This window comes from Lissotriton helveticus, chromosome 7 (genome assembly GCF_964261635.1).
Source record: "Lissotriton helveticus chromosome 7, aLisHel1.1, whole genome shotgun sequence".
In the NCBI taxonomy this organism is placed as follows: domain Eukaryota; kingdom Metazoa; phylum Chordata; class Amphibia; order Caudata; family Salamandridae; genus Lissotriton; species Lissotriton helveticus.
Genome location: NC_136068.1, coordinates 302,826,254 through 302,852,499, shown reverse-complemented (window position 1 = coordinate 302,852,499; position 26,246 = coordinate 302,826,254). Strand labels below are relative to the sequence as shown.

The 26,246-nt window shown below is 45.0% G+C and overlaps 1 protein-coding gene across 5 annotated transcripts in view; it reads right to left on the bottom strand.

The window, feature by feature from the left end:
* DLGAP4 (DLG associated protein 4) overlaps positions 1-26,246 on the bottom strand; it is a 543,333-nt gene that overhangs the window by 131,818 nt on the left and 385,269 nt on the right. The window contains exons 1-2 of one of the 5 annotated variants that reach the window (XM_078652096.1): positions 12,615-12,624; positions 11,717-11,811 (exon numbers count right to left, since the gene is read on the bottom strand). The exons of 1 other annotated variant lie outside the window; for it this stretch is intronic. In XM_078652096.1, the coding sequence (XP_078508222.1) occupies positions 11,717-11,747 (31 nt within the window). In that variant the 5' untranslated portion in view covers positions 11,748-11,811; positions 12,615-12,624. Of the gene's footprint in view, positions 1-11,716; positions 12,117-12,148; positions 12,369-12,614; positions 12,625-26,246 lie in introns of those variants that run through there. 3 more of the 5 variants (XM_078652095.1, XM_078652098.1, XM_078652097.1) reach the window with 3 other exon arrangements.

Genomic DNA, 26,246 nt, shown 5'->3' with positions numbered 1-26,246 from the left:
CATTCAGCTGTAAACACAGACTGACAAAGGCACAGAAAAATTGCTGGCCATCCTGAGACGACTTGGAGACCGTGCAAAACAACAGACTGATGCAAAATCAAAAGCAGATAATGTAAATAATAATGATAAAAAAATACAACATACATAAACAGAAGCCACAAATACTGATTTTGCACCATCATATGTTTTCCACTGCAAAGACAGTCCCGCTTCTCAGCAGGTATGGTGCTCCCTTCTCCTGAATGATCATCCCTCTATTTGACCACACAAAGAGTTATCTGTATAAATAAAATAAATGTAAATAAAACGGACTTTTCTACAACACCCAACTGAACTCTGCTGTTTCTAAGCATTATGTTACAGAGTTTTATACAGGGCAAGTCCACCATTTACAGGAGCACTGTAGTGCTGTATAGATCTAATGAGCATATTAATAAGTTAACCTATAACGAGGACTTCATATTTAAGCCGTCCAACCCATACCATACCTCTAAATTTTGCATCCTTGTTCGGAGAACATAGATCTTTATTATTCACTTGAATTGTTTTGACCTGCTATTGATGTTTCAGTAGATGTGGTGTAGTCTCATTCTCTATGTGCCCCTGTCCCACTGGCTGCTGAATTCTCATTATTGGTTATCACCATGGAAGACTCAACGAGGGACCTGGTCTTGTGATGTACCGCCAAAGCTTGAGAGTCTGTGGAGACGACAGGTGTGCGTTATGTCAACTTTTATTGTCTGGATGTTGTGTGCATGTCAGTGATAAAATTATTAGACGCCACACTCAATGATGTCATGTGGTGTTATAATGGCTGTGTGTGTAGGTGTGTGCTCATCTGGACGGGTATCAGGAAGACTCCAATGTCCTAGCATTAGGTATTGTGTGTGCAGGCCTCGCATAAAGGTTGTCATCCCTCTCCTTTTTTGCTTACCCTCTGGGCAATGAAAGAGCACAAGAGTATGGGTGACAACACATGCTGAAGCTAAAAAATTTAGTTTCTTAAATTTAATTGATCACGGACCTCTTTCCTCAGCATCATGTTTTATGCCCATTAGTCTACCAGCAGTCACTAGGTTTTCAGTGTGATTCCCAAAATCATATCTTATGGATGGGTTGAAGATGTACTGGGCTGTATAAAGGTGGCCTGCAGCAGAATGAGGCGATATAATGTTAGGGGCGTGTTGAGATGGGTTTAGGATTTTCTAATGCGATGGGTTTGGCTTACTGTATTGAAAAGGGAACGTGGTATTGGAAACGTACTGTTAAATGAGGAGTATGGACTGATATGGTATGTGAAGCAGGAAGTGTGTTAAATTAAATATGGTGAGATGTTGTATTGCAAGATAGGATTCTGTTGCTTTGTTGGAAACTATGAAGTGGTAAGGTGTTGGATGGTGTCCTGGTGTGTTAATTGTGAGGCACAATACTGTTTGATGCAATATGTGTGTCCAGGTGAAGCAGGGAATGGTATGTTATAAGTGTACCTTCAATGTTTTATGACACCATTTACATCCAAATAGATGGCTATAACAAGTCTGGTAATGCCACAAACAAGGCACAAGCAATAGCTATCACATTCGAAGCACTATTAAGAGCTAAGTGCATTCGCCCAGACCCCCTTGTGTGTGGTGGCATGGGTGGTGGTGTTGCAGTCATGATGTTCTGGCCTGAAAACTGCAGCTAACATTTTCTAACATGTTCTACGAAATTGCTTTTAAAAGGTGATCAATACCATATTTAAGAGAACATTGGGAAAGTTAGAGCTACTATTAGCAAATCATAACATATTAAAGTTGTTAAAATGATAGAAGTCGCTCTTCTTCATCCCGTTAGTTGCCAAGGGAGAAAAAAAAAAGTGAATCATACCCTGAAGATACTGCTGTTCCTAAGCAAATTACTGCCCTCCTTTGGGTGGGGGTGAAATAAATGTGTGTGTGTGGGGGGGGGTTATTATATATTTTTCTTTAAAGCATGTAGAGGAAAAGTGAGGGGTAGGGGAAACGAGGTGGGGCGAGGGAGGCCAAAGCAAGAGTTAAAAGCAAAGAGAAATATATAAGTTTCCTGAAATGTAAGTAGTGGAAGGATAGGCCATTTAATCAAAAGCATGCTAAAGAAGCTGTGAACAAGGTAATGCCAACAAAGAGAAAGGAAATCTAACAAATCTAGAAACACGAACACCAGACTGTCAAGAAAGTCAATTAATGATAAGCAATAGTTTGACGTAAAGACAACTTTAAGTATTGATAATGTCCACAACAGGTCTTTCGACAACAGACAAACTAAAGCCTAAAGAGAAGATGGCCTCCTTCTACAGCACACACACAAATAATTGTGTGTTTGGCAGGCTCCAGGCCCAGCTCTCCAGTGCTGCTGCGCCGCTCTTCTTTCTCCCTGTTTTTCTGAGTGCTTTCTCCTGTTTTTCTCTCTTTTTTTTAACTCCTTTCTCCTTTACCCCCATTCTTCTGAATGCTTTTGCCACCTTTTAACTGCGTTCTCCTTCTTATACCCAGTTATTGAATATTTTCTCCTGTTTTTGCCTTTTTACTACTTTCTCCGTGAAGCAGCTAGCAACTTAAGCGCCTTGAGACCCTCGCGTGTGATTTGCTGCACTTTGCAAATCCTTATTGATTTAGCACCCACACAGAAATTCCAATTTCCTATTTACAAACATGCCAGTATACCTGAAACAGCCGTTTACGTAATTTGAAATGGAAATGGGGCAAGTTAGAATATAAACCCGCCATAGATTTTAATTTCATTTATAATAGCGCTTACAACCCTCCCCGAAGAGGCTTCGACGCTTGAACAAAGATATTTAACAAACATTTCTGGCAAGGAAATTATTTAACGACAATACGAAGAAAAGAAAAAAAATCGCAAACATGTACACAGCAAATGCTTAAATAACTTTCATGGCCAAAGCAGGTGCCATGCACAGCTCACATATCTTCTCATTACATGACAATAGGGCAGGCTGCAGGTACACCTTTGGGTGATGCACGCAGGGCAGGTTTTTCTTTGAATCTACTGCACTGACTGCTTGGTAGTCAGTCGGGACTCTTTAAACATGCAAATGAAGGGAAAACATTTTTATTAACAGCGTTTATTGTTTCACTGCCTCCCATGAGCTTCCCTTTATAGTGATGGAAAACTCTCCTGCAGCCGGTAAACGGGCACAAACTGTTCATCCAAATATGTGCTCGAAGAGAGGGAAGGCCCACATTGCCACGTCCTCCAGTTAGTAGCTGTAACATTATTCAGGCTCCTTCAAGTACAGCAGCACCAAAATAAAACACTGAAAGCCCGAGAGCAGCAATTCAACTACTGCATTCAAAGCCTTCGCTTTGCGGCAATAAGGAGCTTATATGGAGTGAATCATAGCACGGGAACCCAGGCTCCACACTTAAAAGGCCGCACCCGACTGAAATGTAAACGATAAATCTTTGTTACACCCAATTTAATGTGTCTTATTGTGCACTGCGAAATCAGTGACTAGTTATTCATAAGCATACTACCCATAGAGTCTAGTATCAAATTATAGCTACCTGATACCCAACAGTAGAACGTTGTTTTGCAGGTCATGAAAATCATACAGCTAATGTTGCTGGGCACCAATTGGGCCTCTGCCCAGAAATTATGTGGTCCTGTCCTCAGAGACCTGGGGCCAGTCATGCCGCCAGTATTTGATGGAAGGCCTGCGTAGACAGTATTGAAAAGGTCTAAACAGGAGACTAACAAGGACTTTGAATTAGATATTTTTTATGTATGACCAATAAGGTGACAAACTAAGCACTAGGCTCACTGAACTCTGTTCATCGGAGAGTAAAAGAAGCAGATACACTAGCTACACCTCCAGGTTCCATTAGGCACGTGCATGGGATGGGGAACGAGAGTTGAAAACTACCATTTTGGGTGGATATTACATATTGACAACTCAGAGAGGTAAAACTGGATGCCAACGAAACTTCGTCCACAGTGAATTCATGTCTGAAATGCATCTAGCTATCTTAAGCTAAATGCAAGGGAGTGTTCTAATGGACACACGCAATAAAATGCAGTCCAATGTTTTCCACAGTCCTTCATTAACACTGTGCCCTCCTCAAACAGCAGAGACTTACAAATGCAATTTGGATTAGTAGAGTTGTTGTAAATCTGCTGAAATGGAAAAGTGCGGGGAGGACATTCAATTTCAGAATTAAATTAAATTGCCTTGCAATTAAATCCACACACACAAAAAAAAAATCAATCTTTCTGATGGAGGGGAAGATAGTCGTATGTTTTAAGATTGATCTAGAGCAACTGGTAAAACATTCACCCTTCAAGAAAGAAAAACAAACATTTCACTTGGCACACCTTGATAGGTTGTCTCGGATGGGCATAAAAAAAACACGCTTTACAGAGGTGTCCTGTAACAGAAGTTTAGGTAATCTAATTTATCCTAGTCTCACCTTCCAATAAGTGCTATGAAGAAAAGCAGGACTTATAATTCATAATCACTAGAGTGAAGAGAAACAGTAAAAACAAATCACAACTGATATTCGATAATCCCCAAAGTAAGAAAAAACAAAACACTAAAATCGAGCCTTTTGATGTCTTGCTTCCAAGACTCAGAAACAGTAATCGCGAGGACCAGACTCAACTGGAAAATGCTAGCATTGAGAAAAAAAACTGAAACCCCACCTTCCAAAAGTTTGTCTAGGAAGCTTTATTTGGCACAATTATTAGTTCCGCCCTTTCCAAATTGGTATCTACAGATCTTTTTTTCAACAGTCCCTCCCCTACAACTCATATTTGTCTGTTGCCCTTCGCTGTTGGCATGATCATCCTTTGCATGTTATCGTCATAGCATTTGTCCTCAAACTAGTAAAGTGCTCTGCTTTCCAAGTGGCTATATCCAGGCTTTAGAAATACCTTTAATCACTACATTCCTGGATTATGTGGAATTAAACACAATAGACCTTTCAGAAAATCTGGGTGTCTGTGGGCTTCTTGTGCTTCCATGATGAGGAAGTTAGGGCTAGGGGTGTTCAGTATAACTTTCAGGTCATGACTAGAGTCCCAGCCATGTTCCTTTTTTGCCCAACATCAAGGAAATATAACTCATTGCTTAGACCTGCCTATTAAAGTAGGAAAGTGGCTAGCTTCTTAAAATTTACTTCAGAAAAGTAGTCTTTAGATTGTTCATAAGAGATACCTGCTTTTGAAAACATAACAGCCCAATCAGTGCTAGGCAAAACATCAAAAAACGGATAAAGGCATTATGACTGCATTAAGTGGATATCTTCACTCCTCCCGTCCAAGAGGGTTGGGTTCGATACGTAGGGTGCAAAAGCTGTATAAGAACAGGGAGGGGTTAAAGAAACTTGGTTTTCTGAGACATAGGGTATCTGGTCTTCCAGTTTAGTTAATTTTCACGGGTGGTTTAAGATATTTAATTTGTGTATGACCGGATCCAAAGCGTTCAATGATTAAGCAATTCTGCAACAATTCCTGGATCCACGGAATGGGACTGGAGCCCCCAGTGTCCCCCCCCCCCCCCCCCCCGCAGTCCCTTATTCGTTTGAATTCCAAGGGACCGGAAGCATGGGTATACGCGCTTCCCCAAGCCACAGTCTCAGAGGGAAGCGCGAAGACCCTCTCATATATTTCCTGGTAGATTACTGCACAAATGAGGACAAAATAAAATAAAAAAAACAGATAAGGGCAAGAAGTAAAGCATTTGTTCACACTGGGTATCGTGAACCTTCAGACGATACTCAACACTCCATAAACAGATTTAAAAATAGTATCTCTTTACGCTGGTATTAAGTAATAGATGAAAGGAATTGAACTAAAGGCAAATGTTAATTAATTCATGATTCATCCATGGAAGAGACATGAGTTAGAACAGTTGCACTACTGATTAAAAATAGCTTGCGCACATTTTTTGCATTAAGAGGTAGCTTAACGGAGGGTGGGCAGGATTAACATAGTTAGGGCAGGTAACGGGCTTCCCACTAGATTTGTCTGATTTTGTTGTTGTTTAACGTGTGAATGTATTCTTTAGAATGGTGCACGGTTTAGAATTCCACTAGAGGTGGGTGAATCAACACAGTAACAGGCAGAGCCAAGGGTCTGACTAGGCCCTAACCACCTGTGCACGAGCAGAGCCTTGAAAAGGTTAGGCACATACATTATGCACAAAAAAAACCATAACAAATATGATACACCTTTCAAACTTAAAAAAACGTGTATTCCTATAAAATGCAGAGGAATTTTAACATATTTCAGATGTCACTGCATTGAGAGGCATTTATTAAAAGTGACAGTTTTTAAACATGAACTTAACAATATCCATATAACACTCATGAACACACCGGAGCACACTAAACTTAGTGTTATATGGGGTAAAGTACCCACTGAAGTACATTATAAGGATATTGCAAGTTGCTGAGGACTTCCTTCATAAGGTTAGAGAAGCCAGAGGTGACTTGCAATATCTTTATAATCTAAGGCCAGGGGTACTTTATTCCTTACAATAAATACATGGTCACAGCATCACCTTTCTCACAAACCACTTAAATTCTTAGTGCATTGCTGTTCCATATAAGAGAGAGCATGTTTGCAAACAGGAAGAATGAGAACAATCATGGAATCACTAGTGCAACATTTAAGACAAAGAAGCTGTTAGATAAATGCTGCAAAAACGTATTGGAAGCAGTTTAATACAAGTCATTTAAAAATTAAGTGCAGTTGAAACATACAGAAAGATTTTACATTTGGACAACTACCATAGGAGTTTAAAAAATAAACACGTTGCCATACATCTCCCCTTTCTGATTGTCATTATACAACTAGAAAAACAGAGTAGAAGAAAGAAAAGCAATGTTTAGTTTTTGCAGTTTAAACAGCTGCTTTACCCCGTTAAGTGCTGCCGTCGGCCGTTGAACGTTTGGAGCACTGCCTGGCTGGTGCTGCGCACGTTCAACGGCCGACGCAGCCTCGCCCAATCTTTAGAACGGCCGCACTGCCGCGAAAAAACGGGCGCGGTTAACGGGTTAATTATGCTCCCGACACGATATTCACCTTGGCTGCAGGCCTTGTGACGTCGGAACTCTGCTGCAATAAGTTATTACAGTTGTTTTCGGACGAGATTTCCTTAATAATAGATGACTGAGTGTGTCACAATTTGTCGACTATTAAGAAATCTAATACAGGCTTTTAAAAGAGGGATTGCAGAATCCCATGCATGATGTTGATGTTCTAAAAGATAGTCCATATGTCTGATGGTTCCTTTAATTCAGCACTTCGGGTATTGTGGAAAATCTTGATTGGACAACGTATTTCCCAACTGCCAATCCCACAGTACACACCTGACGCCTTTTGTCTCATAAGAGACTTTTTCAAGCAATTCAAAATAGTGTACTAGTCTGAAGTATTTTTAAAAATATGAGCTATTGGTATCTATATCTTTCGTGGATGCTTAAACAAAAATTCAAACCACAAAATGAGTCCTTCCTATAGAGTGGAATATGTCCAACCATTAAAGTTCCTAGAGCCTATACACCATACTAATATATGAATATTGTAGAAATTGCTGTGTCATTCTTGAAAACTGGCCAAATATTGCTGCAATCAAGATTGGCACAAGATTCAGAACGCCATGATGAGCCCCAAAATTTAAGTCAACACAGACACGATTCAGCAGTACGCAGACACTGAACAAAGGCGGTGCCGACTTGAATTTTGGAGCTTATCGTGGCGTTTTGATTATTTGTGCCAAAGTGAATGTAAGCAACATTTGGGCAATTTCAAGGACAGTACAGAAAATCCTACAAGCTTTATGTATTTGAATGCTGTTTTGGCTCTATGCACTTTAATGAATGGATATACTCGGCTTTATAGGGAGGAATAATCTTGTGATTTAGATTTCCATTACTCATACACAAAAGATATAGATACAAATCCCTCATCTTTTGGGAAATACTTCAAACATATACTCGATCATGAATTACTTGAAGCCTTGAAAAAGTCTCTTCGGAGATGAAAAACGTGTCGGCTGTGTACTGTGGAATTAGCACTTTTGAACTACAATGTCGAATCAATATTTTCCACAATACCCAAAGTGGAGAAAATATAGGAACGATAAAACATATGGACTATTTTATGGAATACCAATAACAAGAAGTTGTGTGCGCTCTGGTGTCTTCCCGAGTATTATATGTTTTTGAATGTATTTTACGATCAATTGAACAACTTTTGGTAGCGGATGTACATGTAATTTATTTATATGTTGGATTGTGATTTTTTTATTATAGAATATTCATGATCATGACGATGTAACTAGTGAACCAAGAGGCAAGTCAGAAGTCATGTGCACCCTATATGTGTCCTAAAGTCACACATCGCGCAACATTATAGTCATTCATTCTAAATCTTTATTCCGTTGATAGGATCAACAACAGTATGAAAACCTTACTGAAATTTAACATAACATGGTAATAGTCAATAAAACAGTACAACACATCCCCCTCAGACATTACATCTACTAATCAAGTTCAATCTCCTGGACGCCATAGCAGCTTGCAAAAATGATAGAGTAACAGTTAACACATCCCTTGGGAAGCATCTGCAAGTAAAACAAGACTGGCCTAACTTGGTTAAAATTCAGGGACTTCAACAAGGGAGTTAAAAAAGCTTCTTCAACCAGCTAAAATGATAGCACTTTAAATCAACCAGTAGAGAAGTGATTGTATAGAAAACATCCTGAACATACTAGTGCTCTCAAATGCAACAATCAGGAAACAAAAAGCAAAGTGATATAAAACGTTTGCCTAGGATCACACAATTTGGTCAATCTGGGTTGCCCAGATACATCCTTCGTTTTACAGTTTTAACAGTGTTCCATTCAGCCACCAAATGGGTATCTCTTTGCCTCTTCTATTTTACATATAAAAAAAAATATTTAAATCTTGGTGCACTAGGTTCGTGCTTGGATAGTAGGTAGAAGCAATGTGCGAGCTCAACTAGTTTTGGGCTCAGGGGCCAAAAAGGTCCTCAAGCTCAGTCAGGGTCCGGCATCTAACTCAAGCTTTCAGTGGCTCGCCGCCCTCTAGAGGCCCATACTGCTGTGATGAAAGGGAAACACGACAACCTACAGGTAGGTCACCTGGGCCTGACAAGGAATCATTAGGCTGGCCACTGGGCAACTAATGAGAATCCTTCTCACCTACACTGAAACAGTGCCTGTGCCATCAGAAGGCTTAAAAGGAACCAGGCCGCCATATAAAGAAAATCACGAGAATTCTAAAATCTGGTGCCAGTGAAAGGCTTGGCCACATAATCACACGTCAGGTTTGCGTTGAGAATTCTCAATTTCTGCGTAGGCCAGGTCACTTCTGAGATCACATCAAATGCTGAACAGGATGCAAAAGAACAAATGCAGTGCTATGCAAGTAGAAGCACAATCAACATTTTGTATAAGGACGTGGAGGGCATCGCTTCAACATTGTGGGAGGAGCTGTATGGTCGATTATTATATTCCAATACATAAAAGCAAAATCCTTATAGATCATAAATTAAGCTGCCAACGAGGCTCAAAGGTATAAGACAAACAGATTTGTCTTATTTCATTCATGCAACAGTCCTAATACAAAAGCACTTGTTTACTCAATTGGTACACCCAAGTAAACATGTTCATACAATACTTTCTTTAAACACCCATCGTGGACCTAAAGATGGATATTCTGGGGATGTAACAAAGTCTGCAAAGCCACTCTTGTGGACAATGCCATTTGTTGTGGGTTAATGGATTATCCTGCTCCAAAACATATATTGCAAGAGCAACATATTCCCGAACAGTAAAAGAAGGAGAATGCTTGATCAGTATGTTCAGAATAACAAAATGATGTTTAAAGAAGGTAGAAATAGAAATGATCTATACATATAAAGTTTCCTGCTAGTATTCTGCACTTTCCCAAGTGTCTTTGAGCTGCTGGTTAAATAGAATCGGGTGCCTTCATAATAAATAAAAACCTCCTGTTTTGGGAAAAGCATGGACAAAAGCATGGCGGAAACTAATGTAGAATGTTTTTTTCCTATTGATTAGACATACAATTTCCACAGACTATTATAAGTTTCCGGTTCAGGGAAGACCTGGCTTGGCAATTTGGGTTGGACTGTTACCACGAGGCACAGGGTCAAGACTGATTTGCATATAGCTGGGTCTGAACTGAGGGGGCGAAGTGAGCTAAAGAATAATGATGGATTCAACCCAGATCTGTGACTGGGTGTGAGTGTCTGAAAAGTTTCAGCGCTCCGACCATCATCTCCTTCTGTTTGCTTAATTATGTGACACAACCTCCTTACTGGAACATCATGTTTAAGCCGAGTTTTCCTTTTGTTAACTAATATGTTTTTAAATCATCATCTTGAATAAATTCAATGAAAACATTTGGACTAAAGTACCGGATTATGACGATTTGCATACATGAAAACCCAAAGCATGAGGCATTTAGAGAGGAAAAGACTAACAAGCGATGATATTTCTCAATAGGCAACACCCTTTGTAAGGCCTGGAGGATACAAGGCAAACAGACTCTTGCTGAAGCCCCCCCCTGCCTTTCAGACGTATAAACCTGCAGGCAAAAATATTTTCCCTTAGAACAATCTGTATCTGTGCGTTGAAGCTTTGACTAGAGATATAAAAACAGTAAAAAAAAGTTCTGGAATATGAAACTGTGTCTCACAAGGACACTGACTGAGCTAAATAAAGAAATGTGCTCATACTGCTTCACTTGGGCTGTGGTGAAATCTCAGCAGTTGGTACACTGCAGTTGGCATCCAGTCTGTGGTAGTCATTTCAGAAATAACAGCCTGGGGCAACTGTTGGAACAATCCGAGTGCAAAAAGCCATGCAAGTGCAAGTCTACAATTAGCAGAATGAAGGAGCTTAAAAAAAACCACAGGATTCAGTTGTAGCATCGAACAGGGAATATCCTGATCTGTCAGTGGGTGGATACTATGTAAACAGCTCGGGCAAGCCGGTCAATAAAAAGATACACAGCAGTGAAAGGGGATGCGCTTGATTCACAAAAAAAAGCCGCGAGAACCCTGATGCAGCCTAAAGGGGAATCTTTGCGATTGAGGCCGGCTGTTGGATGGATAAGAATACCAGCAACCTTTATCACAATAAATGTTGAATAGACTGTTGCTTTGCCATCTGCCTACCTGTCAGCCAAACAGAACAGTACGCGATATTTGCCCAGCTACTTACATGTTTGTCACTAGAAAGGAAGCATTTATCACTATGTTAAATAAAGGACCTGCAGCCACAAGGCTAACCTCTTTAAATACACAAATCCTCTTACAAGAAAAAACACATTTTGAAAATAACTATCAAAATTGACAACGCACCAAAACAGATACGCAGAAATAGTTAAACAAAAGGCAATTTATAGAGAATGTCACTGCTTTAGTAAAAAAAAAGCCAAGCAAAGCTTTGCAGGTTTTCCCACCATCCACGCGTACAGCTGTCGGGATTCCATCATCAGCCGCACACACACGTTTTAAACGAACATAGGAGATTTTATGCAGAATTAACGGTTTGTGTGCGCTGAAGGCGGAGTGGAATTGTACACATAACGCACCAGAAGGTGGAAGGAATGCAGCAGGGGAGCCAGGCATGCAAAGCAATGAGCGACCGACATAACATCCACGAGATCTGAAGACTCACATTGTTTGAATAGTTGCAGACACAAAGCCATGGTGGAGACACAGAGGGAGAGTGGATGAGATGGGTGGAGAGCGGCTCGTCCTCTGCCCTGCAGACTGGAAACAAGACAAGAATAATGCAGATCCTGGCCACGCCACTAAGAGACATCAGCAACAGGGGGCCTTGGGTACCCAGTATGTGGAAACCTAAAGGGACTGGCGAATGTGGGGAAGACGGGACATATGCAAGAAGGGGACAAGGCAAACGACTCAGAGCAGTTGGGCCGAAAAAGACCAGTCACTGAAGTGAGAGGGGCGGGTGGGCAGAGTCACCGGACCATGGGAGGGGCTTCAAATTGGAATGGCCAATTAGATTACAAGAAGAGGGTACAGGGACTGGATTTTAGAGCGAGGCAAGGGCAGGGACAACCAAAGGAGTTCCTAGAGAAATCACCTGCCCAGTCTGTCCCTGGACAGTCCAGTATTTTAGCCCGAAATCCGGGGCCCGTTATTGCCTCTATAACGGGCGTCTCCTGCCTGCAATTACGGCAAGGAGCGCTAGAGCTCCTGCGGCCCCCGATTTTTCACACCAATCGGATAGGCGAAAACATATTCGGTCAGTGAAAACAGCGTATAGGAGACGTTGATTGGCTACTGAAGATACAGTGGATTGGTTAAGGCGTATTTCCTTTGGTCGTTCATTTGCCACGGGGTCTCAGAGACTATACCCTGGGTTGGGATTGGTTATAAGGACTGCTTCCGATGTGTTTATTGGCTGAGCTGGTATTACTAGCGAGTGCAAGAACCTTAGACACTAAATTCACCGTCTGCGTGCATCCCCACTTTCAGTCAGCAACGAGGCACCCTTGCTCTTCACTCGGTGGGGTTTGCTGTCTCAGTGCACCAGCGCCCATCCTTACGTGGGGCTAAGTCCCGTAAACAGGATCGGTGCGGCTGAAAGACTCCCGAGCCGAGGCGGTCTTAGCGCAAACGATCCCCGCCCCTCAGCAGCCTCTGTGGCGCCAAATTACCGTCGCCATCCGTCCTGTACTTGCGTCAAGAGTGAGTGCGTGCGTCACGTGCGGCTCCCCCTCGCTCTGCTTAGGGAGGAGGGAGGGAGGCGATGACGTGATTACTGCTCATTCGCGCTGTGGATTCTGATGTTGAGCGGCTTCTTCACAGTGCCGCTTAAGTATCACTTCATTATTTAGTCGTTTTTACGTTACCACTGAACAGAGGTTTCAGTATATTTGTACCAGCTTAACCAGTGGTTGAAGTGCACTAAAATAAGTAGTGCACTAAAAACAAGTATTGGCTAAACCAACATCTCAGCAATGCCCAAGCTATTGCCCTCAATGTCTTTTAGCCATATTGTCTAGTAGCATAATATTGTTTAACATTAACACTGTCTCAGCATAACTCACGAAAATCAGCATTGCCCAATGTGAAATAAAGGTACATTTAAAGCTGAATGTAAATGTTTCTCTCTTGGTCCCTTTTTGGACACCCATAAGCTAACAAGCATTGGAAATGCAATAGGTCTCGCATTAGGAAAGTTTGACTTTTTATTTATGTGTTGGTTTTGAAAATAGCTAAATTAATACCTTTGTCAGTTACAATGTCAATAGTTTTAACTTTCGCAAATGTGACACCTATAGCATTTGTAATGCAATGTGTGTTGTATTTACGTGACTTAGATGTATTGATATTACAAATAACAATGGCTTTTAATTTTGTAAATAATTATTACTTAAAATTTATTGTAATTTATAATGGCAATAGCTTAAACGTTTGTAAATAAATTTTGTGAAGATTATGTTCAGTGTATTTTATTGTGACGAAAATCCAAGAACATTGCATTTGCACCTACACACACACAGAGCCACACACACACACACACACACACACATATATAGATGTGGTGGTGGTGGTGGATCTGGGGGATATGGTGGTGGTGGTGGATGTGGTGGTGGTGGTGATGGTGGATGTGGTGGTGGATGATGTGGTGGTGGATGTGGTGGTGGATGTGGTGGTGGAAGTGATGGTGGTGGGTGTGGTGGATGCGGTGGTGGTGGATGCGGTGGTGGTGGTGGATGCGGTGGTGGTGGATGCGGTGGTGGTGGATGCGGTGGTGGTGGATGCGGTGGTGGTGGATGCGGTGGTGGTGGATGTGGTGGTGGTGGATGTAGTGGTGGTGGATGTGGTGGTGGATGTGGTGGTGGATGCGGTGGATGTGGTGGTGGACGTGGTGGTCGGTGTGGTGGTGGATTTTGTAGGTGTGGTGGATGTGGTGGTGGATGCAGTGGTGGTGGATGTGGTGGATGTGGTGGTGGTGGATGTGGTGGATGTGGTGGTGGTGGATGTGGGGTGGTGGATGCAGTGGTGGTGGATGCAGTGGTGGTGGATGCAGTGGTGGTGGATGTGGTGGTGGATGCAGTGGTGGTGGATGTGATGGATGTGGTGGTGGTGGATGTGGTGGTGGTGGATGTGGCGGTGGTGGATGTGGCGGTGGTGGATGTCATGGTGGATGTCGCGATGGCGGATGTGGTGGTGGATGTGGTGGATGCGGTGGATGTGGTGGATGTGGATGTGGTGGGTGTGGATGTGGTGGATGTGGTGGTGGTTGCGGTGGTGGTGGATGTGTTGGATGTGGTGGTGGGTGTGGTGGATGTGGTGGTGGTGGATGCGGTGGTGGTGGTGGATGCGGTGGTGGTGGATGTGGTGGATGTGGTGGTGGACGTGGTGGTCTGTGTGGTGGTGGATGTGGTAGGTGTGGTGGTGGATGCAGTGGTGGTGGATGCAGTGGTGGTGCATGTGGTGGATGTGGTGGTGGTGGATGTGGTGGTGGTGGATGTGGTGGTGGATGTGGCGGTGGATGTCATGGTGGATGTCGAGGCGATGGTGGATGTGGTAGTGGATGTGGTGGTGGATGCAGTGGATGCGGTGGATGTGGTGGATGTAATTTGCAATCCACATCCAATAAAAAAGCATCTTGAAAAGTAAGTTCCAATGCTGTGGAAGTTGTCAACAAAATACATGTTTTAGCAGTGATAATCTTAACAGTTGTGCTAATGTCATCTTTTTTATAGTGTACCTATCGCCTGGTACCAAACTGCAAAGTATACAATGTTGTCTCCGGACTGCAGACTCCTTGTCGCATCCTTCTCGCTTTGAATAAATGTAAGGTGTAAGCACATTACAAAGTGATTGCTTGAGAAAAATAGTCTTAAGGCTTTAAAATACAGAATTGACCCCATAAGCAACTTTAGAAATTGCCTAAGAGTAAATTTGCAAAGGAGGAAGCCTGTGGTGGTGGGACACGGAATAATAGTGTGTAGCTGTGCTAAGCTGTAAAGATGGTTATAATCTTTCTAACCAGCATATGTTTTGTATTGCCACATTTGTCTGTAAAGGTTCTCAACCGCAAACGCATGCCAAGGGACAGTGGAAGGGGGTGGGGGTGTAAGAGGGAAGGAAATGACAACGTTGATAGAGTTTTCTATAATTAATGTAATTTGAACCTTTTGAGTTTTGATGAAGGTTACAGCGCAAAGAATAAATAAACCAGCCAGGCGTGTTTTCTGGTGTAGCTGCAATGAAGCAACTCCACGGAGAGGGGAGAGGGGAGGGGGGGGGGGGCCGAGAGAGAACAGAAGTAGCCTACAAGGAATTTACCTTGCACTTTATTCAAATAGTTCTAGTAAATCAGCCCTTTAAAAAATGCTTAAAGCACAGCTTTAACTCTTTGTTTCTGGGAAATGCAACAGAAACGGAAGCACCACTTAAAGTAAGGCACAGCAGATCTCAAACATTTATTTCAACTAGGGGCAATGCTGGCTGCCTTCAACTTGTTACAGCTACGTTCACACAAATGCAATCAGCAGGAGGGCAGGCACGGTGATTAGAAGAGACGAGACGGCTCCCCGGAATTCCAGGTCAGACGAGCAGCTCTTTAAGGGAGTTAGAAAGATACAAGCGTTTTAAGTTCTAAACAATTAAGATTACAGCAGAAATCGCACACACATGCATAGAAGGGGAGAGCAGTGGGAGAATTAACAAGTCAAATAAGGAGACACGGCCTGCCAAGCGGATGTAAACTGAAAGCATGGCCGGCCGGCTGTGAAAGCCAAGCAAAACAAGTCAAATAAGGAGACACGGCAGGGACAGTGGAAGGGGGTGGGGGTGTAAGAGGGAAGGAAATGACAACGTTGATAGAGTTTTCTATAATTAATGTAATTTAAACCTTTTGAGTTTTGATGAAGGTTACAGCGCAAAGAATAAACAAGTTATGTCCGCGCAGCATCACTCAGCTGTTCTAAAGCATCTCGAACAGCCCTAATGCAGCACATTCGGCTTAGCTGTTCTACAGCTAGAGAAGAGTTATGCACGGCGGGCAGGGGAGGGGGCGGAGCGGGGAGAGCGAGAGCGGCATGTGGGTGTGAAGAAGCCGGGCCTTTGAAGTGAAGCTAAGCTTCACTTCAAAGGTGTCGGAGGAATGCGGGCGGCTGTGCACGCGCTTTTAAGCTCAATGCACATGCGCATTGAGCTTAAAAGTCACGGGCACTGCAAGGAATCGCCACGATTCCTTGCAGTGTGGATAAAGAGTGGATAAGTCCCAATACTCTCGCTTGCTCGATGCGCATGCGCATCGACAGGCGAGACCTAAAAAGGTAAAGGGTAACAGCCTGTGTTTTTGCAGTTATAACTATTGTTTTAAAGCTGTCTAACTAAATAATTGCAATGAAACATTAGTTGAGGTGGAATAAAGGCAAATAAACAAGCCCTCACGTGCAAGGTCTGTTTTGTCCGAGATAAAGTAATCAACTTCCCATACTGCTTTCACTTGCACTGTGGCAGGGGCTGAATTAATATTTTTTTACAGCCCACATTAACTAATTTGCACCGCAATCACAAGAAGTTTTGGCACAGCTGGAACTGGAATGTGGTTTGCCCAGCTTCAGAGACCACAGTTCAGCATTTAGCAATGCAGGTCTCTTTATCTGCTGATGAGGGGCCTTTTATGCTGGGCAACCTACAAAAGTCCAGTCTCAGCATTGCAAGCATGTTTTCTAAGGAGGCCCCTCTTGTGTATAACTGAAAACTTAGTTCCAAGGCAACACAGAGTTGACCCCAGGTCAAAGTGGTAAGAGAATTCTTGACAAGCTCTGAGGAAACGAGGCCTTTTTTGTGTGTGTGTTGTGTGTGTGTGGATGCATGTTTTTAAAGAAAACAACATTGCTCATACATTGCTCATTCAGCTCTACGTTTTTTTAACAGCAGTCCTGGGCATGACTGCCACAAGCAGTCTGGCGTGGAATTGGTGCTAAGATGTTTGTTTGCAGGTGGCATGTTTTGAGATTGGCACCTACAAAGCTCCCGGGCCTTTCCTAAGGAATGCTGCCCCTCGAGGTCAGTGTTTCCTGCAGGCCAGAGAGATTTGTCTGCAGTGTTTCAAGAAGGAAAAGGAACCCTGCAATAAAAAGCTGGAACAAACGAAAGGGGCAGAAGAAAGGGGGTTAGACAAAACCTCAAATGAGGGTGTGCATGGCTCTGCATATAGCCAAGGAGCATTATTGGAATGTCGGAATAGCTAATAAAGAAATATGTTAACATTACTTTACATACATTTAAATTGCAGTTTGCGTGTTAGTAATGACAGCTGTGCATAGTGTTCAGTTTATGACTGTTTACCTCTCACCCCAAAATTAATGGTTTTGTAATCATGTGTCACCTGTCCCCTATTGTTCATCGGGTTGGGATAGGGGCTGGTGGTAAGGGGAAAGAAGCAGCACAAACGAAGGACGGAGCAAGGAAAAACACAAGCACTTGGGTGGAGTGCTTAAAGACAGAAAAAAGTAGGTCCTAAAATGGCAGCAGTGGATGGACCCAAGTAATTGGTTTATGCTCTAGGGAAGGGCTAAACACCAGAAAAGGCATGACGCATGCATGCCACATGCATGCCACAGACAAACAGGAACAAAGGATACCATAGCGACGGAGGAAACAAATGGTAAGCATATGGGTGGGTTGAAGCCAACAGATTGTTGACAACATGTCTCTTCGAGACAACGCATGCACTGTCTAGATGAGGGCTAAAAAGCATGGGAACTATGATCTTGTGTCCAATAGGGCAGGGTGAAGTGTGTGGCTAAAAATATTCTGTAACCCTTTCCAATCTTTCACGTTTAGGTAACTACTAATAAAAAAACACAGTTTAAATGAAAAATAAATGCAGCTTAAGTTAATCAGTGTGAAATGCACTTATGTACATTATGAATCCTGTATTAGGTAATGCTCTGCAGAGGGCTGTATGTGTAACCAGAGAGACACAGAATTGAAACCTGGTTAGTGCACTGGAGAATAGTGACTTTTGTATGTTTAGTGCTACAAGGTCCCTGTCTATGACAGAAAGTACAGTGAATAGGCAAGTCATTATTTTAAACTCGCATTGAACACAATATAAGATATGCTGCTACCATTTGCCCAAAACTTTTAAGATAAATAAATTGCTTCCAAAATATAGATTTTAGTAGCAGTGGCGGCCGACATTATTCGTGGGTAGCGGTGCAGGCACACAGGGGGGGGGGGAGGGGTCGATGGTAAAAAACTAAAATAAAAGCAGCACTTACCTTGCTTCGCCGGTCCCTCGTCTCTGCTCCTGCTGTCCTCGTCAGACCGATTCACAGGAAGTACAGAAACACTCCCCTGACGATTCACGACACTGGAGTGCCGAGTTGTGATTGCTTTTGAGCGTCCTGGTTTCATGCTCAACCAGGGAATTGGGGCCTGGGCTTGTTCTCCACGCAGGCTGTAATGCAGCCTGCATTGAGAATGGGGAAAGTGTGCATGACTGATTTGGGTGGCCCAAGTGAGCCGACCAAACAGTCATTGCGCACTTAGGAGTGGGCAAACCACTCCTCCCCTGCCTTGCACAGAGATCAGAGAAGTAAAGGAAATATAAAATGATAATAACTTATAGTTAATATCATTTTATATTTCCTTTACTTCACTGCTCAAAAGCAGTGGGGCGATGCTCCTCCGCCATAGAGGAGGAGCAGCCTCTGTTCAGTAATATACAGACTGTATGTAGTGCCATTTTTTTGTTAATTGTCTTTTAAAAGCACACACTTTACAGCTCAGCTGGTAACTCCCTTGCAATACCACTCAAAAATAATAAACCTGTGTCATCCAGAAGTTTCAGGTGATTCCATCAATTAAAGCAAATGCAGCTTCCAAGCACCCTTTAAGTGTGCAGTTTGAGCAGTTGTGCACATTTATATTTCTTTTGGGCATGCAGGCACCCTGGCAAGAAGGCTTATTTAGCTGCCTGCTCCTCCCTCGGTTTCACAGAACTGGAGACTCCCTACCTTACATTTCAGCTGAAGCATTTGAACAGTTGAAAATTAACCTTCTCAAAATGGTCGTCTTTTCACACAAAGTAGGAGAACTGTTTTTCTTAAATTAAAATAGTATGGGCACTTCATGCCCCTAAGATGCCGCCCACTTCTACCACTGAATTTAACAGCCAAATACAGCCGTAGCGAAATTAAAGTTGACCACTCAACCTTAATGAATGGCCTGCCACTGGGCGTCAACATGCGTGGCCTCATTTTTAGAACGTTTGAACTAAAAATTATTTTTTTGTTACAATCTGCAAATTATGCAGGTGATGGATTATGTGGGAAAACCAGCAAATCCATAATTATGCAAAATATGCTGCAGGGCCAGAATTACATAATTATCGTGGGCATGGTTACAGCAGAGCTCTCAAGTTACTCTGATCCAACGTGAAGGTCATCCATGTCAAGATTTTTTCTTTGCATGCTGGGATTTGCTGTCCTGTTTAAACTATTACACAACGTGGAATATAATGCCCCAAATTCAAAGAAAATTACAGGACTTGATGAGCTGCGCATGCATTGAACTGGAAGACTTGAGACTTCTTGTTACAAGCACACGTTGACGACAAAGTGAAGTTTCTGGATTTAATTCACAAATACCTCGTTCAGTTTATCTTTTTTTCTTTCATTTTTTCTGTATCTCATAATTGTAATCCTGAATTTATTTTGACCAACAGCTCTACAGGTACCAAAACGCGTAGAAAAAAGATAAATCACTTTCTTTGTTGTGGTCTGCTACTTTTATTGCTGAATTTCTGGTAGATACACCTGCAGGTTTAAGGAAATAAAGAAATTAAACTTGATTTGGATAAACTACTTTTTAATGAAATTGTGAAGCACAGGTGCTCTGGCCAAGCGTATTTCAACTGTGTTGATTTGATTCCTCTGCGCTAATTTGCCTAGCACATGATAGTTGTGTAGGTTAAAAGGTCATCCCTGAAAAAGTTATATCACCCTACTACAGTGCTCAAAGTATGAACAATTACAGAGTGATCACTTAAAGAGAAGGATTAGGTGGTGGCAGTGACAGCAAAGGGGGTGGAGACATGGAGGGCTGTCAAGAGGGGCAGAGTCTGACAGTCAGCCTATACATTTATTTTTAAAAACGGTGCCACAAAACAATTGGCAGCAAAAGCAAATATGAAGGTGTCTCTGTTTTGCCTTACTTAATTGGTCACAGACTGAATTTTAAAATATCACACAGGTTAAGGGATCTGCTGCAGAGATCTTTGTGTACCTAGCAATGTAACAGAGTAAGACAGTAAGATAACTTTGGTAGTAGACATCTGCACTAGATGACATCTGTAGTCATCTAGTCACAGGGTTGACTCACAGAATACAGCAGTGGTTCCTAACCTGCTTTACGGGGACCCATGGGGCTCAGCGAAGCCTGCTCAGCTCAAGGGGTACGCGACTGCTTAGAGAATTAAATAATATTAAAAGAATAATAAAGTGTATCAGAAGAAAGACAATACACGTACAACTGAACATTTCAAACATTCTTTACATGTGGAGGAATTTGAAATAGGAGGTCAACAATTAAGTTAGCAGCCTTAGATTGACTCTTGGGAGCAGTGCACATGCATCAAACAGAACACGGTATGGACGATGAGTGGCCTCAATTTAATTTAGAAATGCTCCAATCTTCCTATTAAAATGTAGATTTTTTTTTAAATATATGCTTGTGAATTAAATAAAATATTTCATCATTTGTGAATTTGTTTGATGACTGGACTTTTTGTATATTGTTTAACATTTCAAATAATTGAAACTGATTAGGCCGGGGTCCATGGCTTCCAGTAATGACTGGTGAGGGTCCCCAGGTTCCAATAATGATTCAGAGGGGGTCCCCGAGTTCCAGTAATGGTTAAGTGGGGGTCCTCCGGTTGTAGCAGACGCGGTTAGGTGAGAATGCCTGTCGCTCCCATGGGCCACTGTTGCCTACAGCCAACGCCTGCTAATACCACAGAGGCCCTTCACTTCTCAAAGATTGTGTGTACATAGCTTAGTGGGTTGGTGCTTTTGCTGTAGAAATTCACGTTACCTGTGGGTCACAGGATATAATCCTTGCAATAAAGCTCAGTGAGTTATGAAGCTTGTATCAAGGAGGTGCATGCAAACTGCATGGCCTGAGTGTGGAACCTCTTTTTCCTCAATCTTTATTATTCCAAAAATGGGTTGTTTTCAATGGTACTACAAATTTTCTCAGTACAACAGAATTTGTAATCAGTATAATTACTCATATAGATATATATATATGACCATCTTACAGTTTATGCATTACACACGGAAGTCAGAAAACCAAAATCCTGCCTCTGTATCATAGTTTCGCTCCAGCACTTGTGAAGTGAGAAGATGGATGTTTCCTCGATAGCACTGTCATCAAGTTGTTGGGGGCCAAAGATGACTTGTTGAAGAAAAGAAGTACTGATGGCCCATTAAATTAAATGAGGCTATCAGTGTTAGGCCCAGCTGGAAATGAAAGTACACTGCCTCCATCACTTCCTGCAGGTTGGTTCTCTGAACATAAAGCAACGAGGGCACTACTAACGTTGTCCTGGTTTCAGAAAATTGCATGGCACAAAGTCAGCACATTTCACTGAGGCAAGCACAGATGCCAGATCTGGCTTAATAATAGTTGTTGGATCCTCTTAATTTCTAGCACCGCCCTAGTCCAAACTTGCTGCTAAATGGGGCTGTTTTCCGACCATAAGCTCTAAAAAATTGTGGCAGAATCCTTTAATGTAAGAAATGATGTCACAGAGTGGCATCACAGTAAATGTCATTGGCCTAGGGATATGGAACAATTTTGCAAGTTGTCATACATTTGCTACTCATGGAAGGATGGAACAATTTTGCAAGTTGAGATACATTTGCTTAGTATGGAGGTTAGAATTTAAATATATGTATACAACGTCTTCTTATCTACATCACACATACCCGTACATCCACTGTGAATAGAAAGTTTGGATTATTTTTGGCAATACACAAACGGAGGTTTAAATGATAATGCAGCCATTAATATTTAATCATTTGAACATCATGATCTGATGAACAGTCAGTTTCAAATGTTCGTAATGCTGCAGCTCACCTAATGCTTGATACTTCCCTGTGCAGCCTCATTTCCGGACACTGACTAAGCTGTACAGGTACGTATTGCAGCAGGTCCACTATTCAAGAACATTTGCATATGTCAAAGCAGCTAATATAGGAGAAATTATTCTGCTAACGCCGTTTCCCAGTATTTCCGGTTTAGGACTCTGTGATTATTGTCTGCAAAACCTGTATTTTTTTCTGTTTTGAATGTCCTACAATGGTGAACGTTCTGTCTGCTTGCTGACAACCAAAAAATTACAATGGAGTGCTTAATGAAAAAGAAAAAAGTAGTTTGCTCCAAGTAAGCCGCGCAAGGATACACGTAAGCCAATCAAAATCAATCAATCAATCAAGGACATTTATAGAGCGCACTACTCACCCGGAGGGTCTCAAGGCGCTTGGGGGGGGGGGGGGGAGGGGGGGGGGTGCTGCTACTGCTAGAACAGCCAGGTCTTGAGCTTCTTCCTGAAGGAGAGGTGGTCTTGGGTCAGGCGCAGGTCGGGAGGGAGGGAGTTCCAGGTCTTGGCGGCCAGGTAGGAGAAGGACCTTCCTCCTGTTGTCGTTCTTCGGATGCGGGGGACGGCGGCGAGGGCGTGACTGGCTGATCGGAGGTGGCGCTTGGGAGCGTAGAAGTTGATGCGGTTGTTGAGGTAGCTCGGGCCTTGATCGTGCAGGGCTTTGTGTGAGTGGGTGAGGAGACGGAAGGTGATTCTCTTGTTGACGGGGAGCCAGTGCAGGTCTCTCAGATGTCCGGAGATGTGGCTGCGTCGGGGGATGTCGAGGATGAGTCTGGCTGAGGCGTTCTGGATCCGCTGGAGTCTCTTCTGGAGCTTGGCGGTGGTTCCGGCGTAGAGGGCGTTGCCGTAGTCCAGTCGGCTGGTGACGAGGGCCTGGGTGACCGTCTTCCTGGTTTCGGTGGGGATCCACCGGAAGATCTTCCGTAGCATGCGCAGGATGTTGAAGCATGACGAGGAGACGGCGTTGACTTGTCTGGTCATGGAGAGGGAGGAGTCCAGGATGAAGCCCAGGTTGCGTGCGTGGTCTGTCGGTGTGGGTGCGGTGCCCAGGGCGGGGGGCCACCAGGAGTCGTCCCAGGCGGAGGGCGAGGAACCCAGGATGAGGACTTCCGTCTTGTCTGAGTTCAGTTTCAGGCGGCTGGTCGTCATCCACTCGGCTACATCTTTCATCCCTTCGTGAAGGTTGGCTCTGGCAGCGGCGGGGTCGTTGGTCAGGGAGAGGATCAGCTGGGTGTCATCGGCGTAGAAGATGATGTTCAGGTTGTGTTGGCGTGCGATGGTCGCGAGGGGGCTCATGTAGACGTTGAAGAGGGTGGGGCTCAGCGAGGATCCTTGAGGGACGCCGCAGATGACTCCGGTGGCCTCTGACTTGTACGGTGGTAGACGGACTCTCTGTGTTCTTCCGTCGAGGAAGGAGACGATCCATTCCAGTGCCTTCTCCTGAATTCCGACGTTGCTGAGGCGCTGCACTAGGGTGCGGTGGCAGACAGTGTCGAAAGCCGCGGAGAGGTCTAGGAGGATGAGGGCCGCTGTTTCTCCGTTGTCCATCAGGGCTCGGATGTCATCGGTGGCAGCGATGAGGGCGGTCTCGGTGCTGTGGTTGGCTCGGAAGCCAGACTGTGAGGGGTCGAGGGATCCATTCGTCTCGAGGAAGGCGGCCAGCTGTTTGTTGACGGTCTTCTCGATGACTTTGGCTGGAAACGGGAGGAGCGAGATGGGGCGGTAATTCTTGAGTTCGGTGGGGTCCGCAGTAGGTTTCTTTAGTAGAGCGCTGAGCTCGGCGTGCTTCCAGCCCTCCGGGAAGGTGGCGGTGTCGAAGGAGGTGTTGATGATGTCCCTCAGGTGGGGTGCGATGACAGCGTCGGCCTTGTTGAAGACGTGGTGAGGGCAGGGGTCGGTCGGAGATCCGGAGTGGATGGAGTTCATCATGCGGACGGTGTCATCGGTGCTGATCGGAGTCCAGGCGCGGAGGGTGGTGGTGGGCGGCGTTGCTGCGGTCGTTGTGTGCGATGGTTGAGTGCTGAAGCTGTTGTGAATGTCCGTGATCTTGTTGTGGAAGTAGGAGGCGAGGGAGTTGCAGAGGTCTTGCGATGGGGTGATGTCGTTGTTTCCGGCGCTGGGGTTGGAGAGCTCTTTCACGATGTTGAAGAGTTCCTTGCAGTTGTGTGCGTTGTTGTCCAGCCGGTCCTTGAATGCAGTTCTCTTGGTGGCGCGGATCAGTTGGTGGTGCTTCCGGGTGGCAAGCTTGAGGGTGGTCATGTTGTTCGGTGTTGGTTCCCTTCTCCAGATTTTCTCGAGGGCTCGGCAGTCCTTCTTGGAGCTCTTGAGTTCGTCGGTGAACCATGGGGCTTTCTTGCTGCCGGGTCTGCTGGGCGGGGTCCTCAAAGGGGCGAGTTCGTCCGCACAGTTGCTGATCCACTTCGTGAGGTTGTCGGCGGCCTGGCTGGGGTTCGCTGAGCTGGCGGGAGGGTGCTGACTCAGGGAAGCGGCGAGCTGGTCGGCTGTGATCTTGTTCCAGCTTCTTCGGGCAACCTGTTGCTGGTGGTGGTGGATCGTCGTTCTTCTGAAGGTGAAGTGGACGCAGCTGTGGTCCGTCCAGTGGAGTCCTGTGGCGTGGCTGAAGGCGATGTCTTTGCTGGATGAGAAGACGGCGTCGAGTGTGTGTCCGGCGAGGTGGGTGGGGGTGGACACCAGCTGCTTGAGTCCCAGGTTTGCGAGGTTTTCCAGCAGGGTGGTGGTGTTGCGGTCGTCGTTGTTCTCCAGGTGGAAGTTGAGGTCCCCGAGGAGGATGTAGTCGGCTGAGGGGAGGGCGAGCGGGCTGATGAAGTCGGCGATGTCCTCGCTGAATTGTGTGCGTGGTCCCGGGGGTCTGTAGATGAGGGTGCCTCTGAGGGTGGTCTTGGGGTTGACGTGGATCTGGAAGTGCAGGTGTTCGGCGGGTGCGAGGTTGTCGTCGGTGTTGGTCGTGATGCGGATGGTGTTCCTGTGAATGATGGCGATGCCTCCTCCTGTCTGGTTGACGCGGTCTCTTCGGATGATCTTGTAGCCGTCCAGGATGGCGATGGCGATGTCGGGCGCTGAGGAGGCGTTCATCCAGGTTTCCGTGAGGAAGGCGACGTCTGGGTCTGTGGTGTCGAGCAGGTTCCAGAGCTCGACGGCGTGTCTGTGAACGGAGCGGGTGTTGAGCAGGATGCACTTCAGGTGGCTGCTGTTGTTGCTCGTCTTGGTCTTGGTGGGTGCGGGTGTAGTGCAGGTCCGGATGCAGGTGAACTTGCAGGAGCGGCAGCTGAAGGGTCCGTGGGTGCGTCTCGGGGTGGCTCGGTAGCATCCAGGGGTTCGGCCGGCGTTGAGTGCGTTGAGGGTGGCGGCGTCGTATGTCCGGCGGGTGGGCTGGGGTCTGCGGGGGCCAGGGGTTCCGGCGCTGGGCGCGGTCCAGGCGCGGACGGGCGCAGACGGGCTTACCTTTGGCGAGCCTTCGGCGCGCAAACGGCGCACCCGCTGCGCGTGCACGCTGCGCGTTTGCCCCTCTGCCATAAGAGGAGAGAGGGGGGGGCGGAGCGAGGGAGGGGCAGCTGGGAGGCGGGAGCGGGGCGGCGAATGGGAAGGCTCCAGGTGGAAGGGGGCGGGGCCGCAGGGGATCAGCGGCGGGGAGCGGGGAGGTGGCGGGAAGAGCAGCGGGGTTACAGCGGGAGAAACGGCGGCAATAGACTAACAAGTGAGAAGACAGACAGGCTGGGCACCGCTGGGGAAGCAGCACCAGCACAGGGGGAATAAAACAAAAGTGCAGGAACAGCGAACAACCGGGTGAGAGGCACACAGGCAGCAGGGAGCGGCGCTGCGCTCCAGAAGCAGAGACCACGCCTCGTGGTCAGGGGCACTGCTGTGGGCAGCAGCGGAAGCGGGGCAGCCTGGGGACACACACGGGGAGTGCGCGTGGTGGAGTGACCGGCCCAGAGGCACAGAGGTCACAGATCTCCACTGCGTGCACTCCTCCCTATATGGTCCAGTGGGAGGGAGGGGCAGCTGGGAGGCGGGAGCG